The following is a 10,392-nucleotide window of genomic DNA, read 5'->3' on the forward strand; positions in this document are numbered from 1 at the left end:
TATTATTGAGATTTTCCCACTTGTCGGGATTTGGAGGATTTATATGTTGATGTATTTTGATATCATGTCATGTATATTTTGGAGATGTATGAATTGTATCCGCTGCGACTGTTGAGATATTTTATACATGCATGTTGTTTTGGATTTTGTTGAGACGTAGCGTCTATTTCTTGAATATATGTTTTATTCGCTTGTATTATCACTTTAATAGAAATAGGGTGTTACAAATTGCACACAGATTAAGGAATGGAATAAAGTAGTCAAATGTCATAACAATTTTTCTAAAATAGTCTTACTGTATTTGACAAAGACAAACTTAAAGTTGCATTGAAAATTGTGAGAGAGAGAAAAGTTGGAGTATTCATTGAGGGCAAAGTTGGAAAAAAGAAATTAAAGTTGCATTGAAAATGTAAAGTGTCATTCATTTTGAAACAAATTTTTTTGGTTAAAACGACACTCATTTTGAAACGGAGGGAGTATTACTTTCATTACTCTCAATTCAATATATTTCACTTTGCATTTATGATAGTGGAGAATGCACTAATACTTAACAAAATCACTTAAAATCATTTTCTCTCTCATTTATTTATACATTTTTTTTTAATTTGTGTGAAATGTGCAAATGACTCAGTTAATCTGAGACGGATGGAGTACCACATTTGCAATAAAAACTTATCCTAAAATATCTGTTATTTTTAATATTCAATGTAACATCAATTACTTTTAGCTCAATTGGTAAGGACGATGCATAAAAATATGCAAGGTCCGGGGTTCGAACCCGGCCACCACCAAAATAAATTTTCTAATTAAAAACATATGTATCATTCTTTAGGTATTACTTTTCTCTTAAAATTTATGATTTTGGCTCTAAAATTGATCATACTTAAAATTATAAATGTTTAATTCACATAAATTAGAGCCAAAATCATTTCTAATCAAACATGTTAGAATCAATTTTACCATTTCAGAATAAATTTTGGCTCCTCTGAAAATGGAATAAATGAGACACTTAGTTCATATAGATGTTTGTTTTTGCGTTAAACAAACTCTTATTATTAGCAGACGGTGAAATTGATCTCACATTAATAATCAATAATTATTTAAGATAAATAAAAAAATATGAAAACTAATCTCCTCTCATGTATGTCATATCCTATAAAGCCCGAGTACGGATACGGGTGCGGGTACAATACGGGTACGCAGATACACGAATTTTTTTAAATTTAGGATACGATGCGGCTAAGATACGTTGACAAATTTTTGATAGTAAAACTCATATGTGTGTAAAATACTTGAAGAAAATAAGCATTGATTACTTTTTATTATTATATTATTATAGAAGTCACAATTTAAAAAAAATAATACATGTGATCAAAATAAAAAAAAAGTAAAGTTTTCTTATAAACCAATATTATATTTTCATATGTTGGGATATCGAGAGAAACATCATTAAAAGAACTCAACGCAAATTTTATCTAATGTTGATTAATTGACTCACCTCTCTCTCATTACCTTCATCCACAAGAAGTATAAATTTAGCGGTTCATCGAGAAACAATTCTAATGATGCAGGTCTAAAATTGAACCATACACATCTCTACTGAATTTTTACAACATTATCTCACTTTTTTACCCTTCATCTTTTCTAGGATATGTATCTATGAAGTATCTTATAAATATCTTTGTGTATCTGTGGAGTATCTTATATGTATCCGATAAAATATTTTTTAAAAATTATAATAATTAATTATGATATTCTGTGGATACGTATCCGCGAGTATCCGTAAAGTATCGGTATCCGATACGTATCTGATACGGATACCTCTCCATTTTGGAGTATCCGAGCTTCATAGGTCATATTTAATGCAGACCAGCGACCACTCTCTCGAGGAATGTAATTCTGTTTTAATTCTTGAGATAAAGCTTCACTGTCCATAAAAGTTATACGCGTCTATAAAAATAGTCTTTACTGTTGCGTCGATACTCCATTCACAAACAAAAGATTAATAGTCATTTTGATATCTAAATGTGTAACAAATAACTACAATAGTTCTATAAGGATTGTTATATAAGTCATTCAATATACATATTTATTGTTATAAAATTTCTATAGTATGTTATAAAAAAGGTTCTATAAGGATGTATTCATTACTATTAATCTCAATATGAAAATAGTTAATATCAATATTGAAAGACTATTTTAATGTCTGAAACTAATTTAACTAATGAAGTGTACAATCAAAGACATTTTTTTAAAAGAGTAATGATATTTATACAATAATTTGTGGCAACTACTTTCGTGACAATATTCTTTTTCTCTCTTCTAATTGGTAAAAAATAAAAGAGAGAAAAGAACAGAGAGAACAAGAACATAAGGTGAGTACAAGAGAGTTGTAAAAAAATTGTCGCTTATCTATTTAAAATTTTGATACATTAAATGATCATTATATCTACTCTGTCCCATATTACTCCATCTGGTCCTATTTATCAGAAATATTTGACTTTTTTGATTCATTGTATAAATGATGTATTTGGTCTATATTCTAAACAAAATACATCAATTACTCAATGAATTTAAAAAGTCAAATGTTTCTTATAAATAGGACCGTTGACTCTGTCACACATGTCAAGGTACAATTTTGATCTTAAATATCTTTAAATAGGACCGTTGACTCTGTCACACATGTCAAGGTACAATTTTGATCTTAAATATCTTTAATAATCTATTAGAAAAAAATTATAAAAATTTGATATTCATCGAAACGAATTCAGCATGTTATATGTTATTTGTCTTGTATATTAATAGAAAAACACGATAAAAATATATTATGTAAATAGTGCATACTTTCAAAGTATGTCACTTAAAATAAGACGGAGGAAGCAATACTCTATCCGTTTTAAAATGAGTGTTGTTTTAATCAAAAAAATTGTTTCATAATGAATGTCACTTGCACTTTTCAATGTAGAATTATTATTTTACGTCCAATTGTATCCTATAATTAATTGAGTGTACAATACTTTCAAAGCATTACATCAATAGTAAATAAATGTAGTCTAGTAAAACTGTCATATCTTTTGACATCATTATTATAATTTCTAATTTGTGTGTAAAAACCTTAAACTACATTCATTTTAAAACGAATAGATTATATTTAAGGGTTTTGCTAATCGGTGTCCTCAGGGCAATGATTAAGGAATCTACAAAATAAATATTTTGCCTTGAAAATATAAGATGTTACTTTTGATCAAGTAATGATTACACAAGTTTTAATAAAAAGTTACTTGTTTAGGATGTTTAACAAATACCCTAATGGTTAACTTTCTCCTATCTTTAATGGGAAAGTCTACTATGGTCACAAACATAAATGAAGTTTCAACATACACGCATTAATAGATTTTCTCTAATAATAAAATAATTTAATGTTAAAAAAAAACTTTTTTATATATGTGTGACCAAACACTAAGACCATCTCAAATGGGAAGGTCTTAACCATTTAAGACCCGGTACCTATTAGGTACCCTCATTAGGGAGAATCTTTTTCAGGGTCTTATAAGATTCGGGGTCTTATTTAAGACCCCCACTTTTAAGCGAGTCCCTCACTCTTTTAATATTAAAAAATTGAAATGTAATGATACTCCTTCCGGTCCTATTTACAAGAGAAAGTTGAGTAAAAAAAAGTTGATGGATTTGGACTGAATTGTAACTAGATACATCATCTTTTGTTGACCAAAATTTCTCTTATAAATAGGACTGGAGGGAGTATAAAATTAATAATTGATTAATGGGTCCAATTTAAGAAATTTTTATGAGAGATTGAGTTCTCATTAGATAATACTATTAAAAAATTTAAAATAAGTGATGTGTACACATGAGACCCATTTAACAATAAAAAACGAGTCTCTCTATTATAATAATGCTCTAATCATTTATGTTTGTGTCATGAAAGAATGCCTCGTCTTTAACTTGAGTGTTATGATTATTTTGTAGGACATAGGGGTATTACTTTAGGGATGTCACGTCGGTGTAACATCTCGTCAAAAATGTCAGTGGAACAACTTGTAGAAGTAATAATAATGTGACACGTTATATTATTTTTGTTTTGGTTGAATAATACTCCCTCCGGTCACTATTATAAGTAAAAGTTAACTTTTTAGATTCATTCAAAGAATGATGTATGTGGTCTATATATGGACTACATACATTATTTATTGAATGAACCTAAAAAATCAACTTTTACTTATAATAGTGACCGGAAGGAGTACTTTCTCTTCTTCTTCTTGACTAAGAAGTGATATTTTTCTTATCTTTTAAATTTGGTAGCTCTCCTCCTTCAAAAAATTAAATTTGGTAGCTCTCCTCCTTCAAAAAAAAAATAATAATTTGGTAGCTCTCCTCCTTCAAAAAATTAAATTTGGTAGCTCTCCTCCTTCAAAAATAAAATAAAATAATTGGTAGCTCTCCACAATTTTTCCTAATTTCACCTGGAGATGGCACACCTTTTTTTTGCGCTTAAAATGACACTTTTATTATTTGAAAACAAACACATGGTTTAATTGAAAAATTTATAGGATTTTAGTACGTATACCATTTCTCCTACTTTCATACTCTCCTAAAGCCTCCTCTAGAGTCAACCTGTTTGAAGACCTTAATAAAGAAGCTGAAATGAGTATGAAAGAAATCTCATTGTTGGTTGAAGAGAATAAAAAAAAATGGGATCTCAAAAGAAGGAATAAGCATTGCATAAGGCATTGGTTAGAGAAATTATTCACCTTTCAGGGAATATGCAACGAAATTTGACTTTAGAGAAGGTTTTCGGAGACTATAAAGTGGAGGTCGATGATTGCCTTAGTTAATTTATGGGCTACTATGTTACTCCCTCCGTCCCATATTACTTGACCTAGTTGACTCCGTCACGTATGCCAATGCACAATTTTAAGCTTAAATTTCTTTAATAATCTAGTAGAAAAAATTAAGAAAATTTGATATTTTGAAAATATTAATCGAGACGAATCTAACAACATCTTATATGCTATATTTTGTTTTTATATATTAGTAGAAAAATAGAGTCAAAACATGTTACATGAATAGTGCAAATATTCTAAATAGGTCAAGTAATATGGGACGGAGGGAGTAATTAACTTGTCTCCTAGAGAACTTAACCAATGAGTTTGAAGATGAATTATGTAAAGTGAAAATACAATGTTTAATGATAAACTCATAATAAGAAATAAAAAAAATAGGGAATTGAATTATAAAAGTTATCCACACTCTAATGTTAGAGTAGCACTTTGGTGTCATAGCTTTGGTGTCATTGGTGCCATAGCTTGCATCTCCACCACACACACACACATCACACACACATTCCCACACACATCCACACACATCAATGGCTAGGATTTCCCCAATGGCACCAATGGCACCAAAACTATGTCACGGAAGTATTTCCCCTAATGTTATTAACATCGCCTATGTTTCAATGGATACCAACACACCAGGGCCGTCCCTATGAAATAGGAGGCTCGGCTCTATTTAAAATAGGCCCCCAATAAAATAAAAACAATTTTTTTTTGTGTAGCTAAGCTTTATTAAAAAATCAGAATCAGAAGGGATTCTAAACATGAAACGAAATACAAAAAAATTAAGCGAAAGAGAGGTAGAATTTACTAACGTCGTTGTTTAGATTTGTCACTTATCCGTTGGGGAAAAGGGAAAAACGAATGGTTTATGTGAAAAAGAAATGATTGTTGTGATTCTTTCAATGAAATAGGTTTTCAAATTGACTGCTTAAGTGATTATATAAATTGGGGGTGGTTTGATTGTATTAGATTTATGTCCAGATAGGAGAACTAAAGTCTAGAAAAAACTCAAACGTGTAAAGAAGTAACACATATAATTTTTATTTAAATGGAGGAGGGTATTAGAGTTAATTTTTTTGAGGCTCATTGCTTTTGGAGGCCCGGCTTGATTGAGCACCTTGCACTCCCTCAAGGTCGGGCCTGCAACACACGAGATGTAGAAATGCTTAACCAACTGAAACTAGGATTATGACCAATCTTTGCTTCCAAAAAGTCCCCATTGGGATAGTATATATAGAGAAATGATATTTGTACAACCATTTTGTGACAACTTTTAGACAACTTTCTCTCTCATACTCACATTATATTCTTATTCTCTCTCTCTTACTTTTTCTCTCTCCATTGTTTTTGACCAATGAAAAGAGAGAAAAGGAAGGTTGTCAAATAGGTTGTACTAAATGGTTGTTCAAATATCATTGCTCTATATATATTTAGGTTTAAGACTTTGAGTAGGGGTGGAAATAGGCTAGGCCGGGCCGGGCTTTGTAAGGCTTAAGCCTGGCCTACTTCAAAAATTATAGGCCTGAGTCTGGCCTATTACCTGTCACAAGCTCATTTTCGAGGTCTGATCTGGCCTATTTAAAGGTCCGATGAAGCCTGAAAGCCTATTTAAAAGCATATTTTACACTAAAGTCTAGCAACACATGTAAGCCTACTACTAAATAGGCCAAAATTTACGAAGGCCTAAAGCACATGAATATATCTGCAACTAAATAATGAAATCTTATGAAGGTCTAATCACACCAATATATGTGCTACTAAATAACCAATCATATGAAGGCTTGAGTTTATGAGAAAAAAATTCAACGATATCAATAATGAAAGATATATTATACATAAAAAGCTTAATAGGCCAGCCCGACGGGATTAATAGGCTTTTTTGTAAGCCTTAGCCTGACCTATTTAATTAAATATGCTTTATAAAAAGCTTAAGCCTGACCTTGTTAATAAACGAGCTGGACCGAGCTAGGCTTTAAATAGGCTAGGCCATAGGCCCCTGTCGGACGGTCTGACCTGTTCCCACCCCTAACTTTGAGTAACCAAAGATTTATGACTTGTAACTAGTTTTCAAGCTTATTTCGCTATCATGGACAAATAAAAATCATATAAATTCAACTATGTTATTCAACAAAAGTGAAAATGTGAAAATATGCATGAAAATACGAAAATAAGTTTTTATAAATATTTGTAACTTGATGGAAGTTATGAATTAATGTTCCAAAGATTTTTGTCTCTTCGATAAGATTTCTCTACTAATTTTTTTTGATAGAAGGAGAAAAAGGAAAGAAAAAGAAAAAGAGAAAAAAAAACTAGGCTACAGCCTTAAGAACTGTACTCTAGAAGCATCAGCAAGAAGTAAATCTTCCAAGCTCGGGATGGGGTTCTCCAAAGAAGAATCGTGAATGGCACCATGTTTAGCTAGAAAATTCGCACACGCATTAGCCTCTCGAAGGGTGTGAGTTAACTGCACATTTCAAGGGAGATTAAGAAGATCCTTAACATTTCTGATGATAGTGGCATAAACATGCCAAGCATTGAGGGGAGCTTGAATTAAGTTTATAGCGTGGAGGGAATCAGAATAACAAATCACATTTCGGTGCCCTTTCTCCCAAGTCAACTTCAAACCGTGCATGATCGCAAGCAGTTCCACGTGCAAGTTATTCGAAAAACCTAAAAAACCTGAGAATCCACAAAGCCAAGTTCCGTCTGAAGTACGAAGAACACCGCCAAAGCCAGAACGGCCAGGGTTGCCGAAACTGCTCCCATCAACATTAAGAATTATAGCTTGCATACTGGAGGGGTGCCAAGAAGTCCAGCGTTGTTGCGAGCGAGAGACAAGACCTTCACCCAAAGACGTTGAAAGAGAACTAAGATAGCTCCCATCATTGTGTCGCAGTTGATGATAGCTAACATGTTCATTACCAAGACACATTGCATTCCGGGCTTTCCAAATACACCAGATGCCTGCCAAAAAAATCAAAGGATCCGAGAGTCGGAGACCTTTTTTGAGCCACACGTGAGTGTTTAACTCATGGAAGAACGCAATACCATTATACCCCAAGGATCTCCAAATACAAGCAGAAAGAGGGCAATCCCTGAGGCAGTGTAAAACATCTTGAAGGTGAGAAAAACACAAGAAGGGGGGTTGAATTGTGTTTTGAAAAATTCTTCGTTTCTCTAAATAACTGAATACACTGATCAGAAGCTAAGTGAGACAGCTTCTGAAGTGATGATCAGAATCTAAATGCAGCGGAATAAAACAGAGAGAGAGAAGAAGAACGACACAAAGCAATTATACTGGTTCCTTCCACAATCCGGAAGTAGTCCAGTCCCCCTTGCACTTCCAAGGAGATTTCACTATGAGTAATATCTGATTACAAATGCTCAAGCACACAAGCAAGAGACTTCCAATGCTCAAGCACACAAGCAAGAGACTTCCTTTGCTCAAGAACACAATCAAGAGACTTCCTGCTCAAGCACAACTGCAAGAGACTTCCTAACTAAACAAAATTACACAGAAAATTGTTTAAGGTTGAACACTTGATATACAATCAGAGGTGCTCACAATACAAATCAGATACAGACTCAATGGACTTAAGAATTTCTAAGATATGACTTTGAGACACAGAAATTCTAAGTGAATGCAGAACAATTTCAGCAGAGGTTTGGTACTTGTGAAAATCTTTGTGAGTCTTTCGTTCAGCGTTCTTGCATTACCAATTCTCTAGGTCTTCACTCCTTTATATAGAGGTGTGAAAGAGACGTTGTGAAATTGCCAGCACACCAAAGAGTCGTTGTTGAAGCTTGATCTTTCACCAATGATCTTTTGCCTGATTTGGTTGTTGTCCTATGAAGAACAAATTTGAAATCCATTCCTTATCCAAAGGAACATCTATGCAGGCGAGACCGTATTCTGGAGCTGTTTTCTTGTCTTGAAGTGCAGACACAAAACAGAGTAGTGGAGAACGTGGTTGTACAATTCGTACAAAGTACAATGTCAACGCTTTCGTCCAAATTGCAAACACATGCCTTCAAACACCTTTGAAATGACCGTTGCAAACTCCACTAATCCTTTGTTTGTGTTTTCGAATCCAATAGACAGCTTTTGCATTGATAATTCTTCAATTCTTGATTCTTTGCAAATCCAGTTGATATTCAGCTTCTGGTGAAATGGCTTCTGATGAAGCAGCTTCTGATGAGATGACTTCTGCAGCTTCTGATGATGCAGCTTCTGATGATGTGACTTCTGGACCTCTTGTCTTCAGGAGCACTATTCTTCAGGAGCAGCTTACTTCAGGAGCGCTATTTCTTCAGGAGCGCTTTTTCTTCAGGAGCAAGTTGCCTTCAGGAGCGTCCAAGCTTCAAATTTTTGTTGTTTCCATAGCTCTTTATTTGCTCATTCAGAACCAATGATGATGTAACTTTATAATTATGGTCCTGTACACTTGAACAAATATTAGCTAATCCAATTTACAATTTTTAATACCTTGTTATCATCAAAACTCTTTAAGGTTTATTGTTAAACATATTTTGTTCCAACAATCTCCCCCTTTTTGATGATGACAAACAAAAGTATTTAAAATTGATCAATTGTTGTTAATCTAATTAACAAGTTGACTTTGGGGTTCTGAGGTTTGTAAGCTCAGAATCTGAGGTTTGTAAGCTCAAACTCCCCCTGAGTCTGACAGTCTTTAAGGTGAGGTTTGTAAGCTCCCCCTAAGTTCTATCCAGGTTAATTAAATTCATTTTGCGCAATAATTATTATCAGAGCTTAAAAGCAAAATTGAATCATTGAAAGAATTTACTTATAGATAAGAAGAATGGTTCAATTAACTTTACTTGAATTTTGATACTCCTTCGTTCATTCATAGCTTATACCAATAAGGTAAAAAGATAGAAGTTTTTCAAAAATTTCAAATGCCATTAATGGGGCTCAGAGCCTTTAAATACTTGTCACATATACTCCCCCTTTTGTCATTATCAAAAATTAAAATAAATCTAAGCACAAAAGACAAAAAGATATGAGAAAAACTCAAACGTGAGAGAGTATACTAAGCAATGAACTAAATAAATCAGAGCAAAAATCATGTATATTCAATTGTCAGAAGCAGCTAAACAGTCAGAATCAGTAAGCATTCAGAAGCAAAAGAAATAAGACAAGATGATTTCAGAAGCAAGGACTAAGAAAATAAAACAAACAACAAACAAAGAAAAACACAAGGGTGTGCAACTAAGGGTTGGTTTGTTGTTGTTTCTTCATCTCTTCCATTTCTTCAATCTTCTTCTTCAACAATTCTTCAAGTTGTTGTTGCCTCTGAAGAAGAGCTTGTTCCCTTTCTTTAGCTTCTTGCTGCTGCTGTGCCATCTGTTTCTTCAGAAGCTTACACAGCCTTGCTTCTCTGGTCAAGTAATCCGTTTCAAAGAAGAAAGGCTGGTTTGCCAGAAGCAGTGTAGAACTTCTTACTCTAAGACTCTGATTCAGATTTTCCATTAGCCTTCTGACTGAAGCTTGCTTGACTCTGATGCATTTAGCCTT

General features: G+C 33.0%; 1 protein-coding gene across 1 annotated transcript; it reads right to left on the bottom strand.

Annotated features, from left to right (window-relative positions):
- Positions 1-7,170: 7,170 nt before the first annotated feature.
- Positions 7,171-7,788, bottom strand: LOC146897335 (uncharacterized). Its single transcript, XM_085736408.1, has 2 exons — positions 7,447-7,788; positions 7,171-7,320 (listed from the first exon to the last, which is right to left on the bottom strand). The coding sequence occupies exons 1-2, from the start codon at positions 7,786-7,788 to the stop codon at positions 7,171-7,173; spliced, it is 492 nt and encodes a 163-aa protein (XP_085592534.1).
- Between the last annotated feature and the right edge of the window lie 2,604 nt (positions 7,789-10,392).

This window comes from Medicago sativa, chromosome 8, assembly GCF_051527215.1.
Source record: "Medicago sativa cultivar Bolivia chromosome 8, Bolivia_mono, whole genome shotgun sequence".
Classification (NCBI taxonomy): domain Eukaryota; kingdom Viridiplantae; phylum Streptophyta; class Magnoliopsida; order Fabales; family Fabaceae; genus Medicago; species Medicago sativa.

Bases quoted from the DNA above. Each gene is read 5' to 3' on its own strand.
- LOC146897335 (XM_085736408.1), bottom strand. From the start codon at position 7,788: ATGTGTCTTGGTAATGAACATGTTAGCTATCATCAACTGCGACACAAT. The intron at 7,321-7,446 runs GTGATTTGTTAT...TGAAATGTGCAG, and splicing joins GGGAGAAAGGGCACCGAAAT to TTAACTCACACCCTTCGAGA.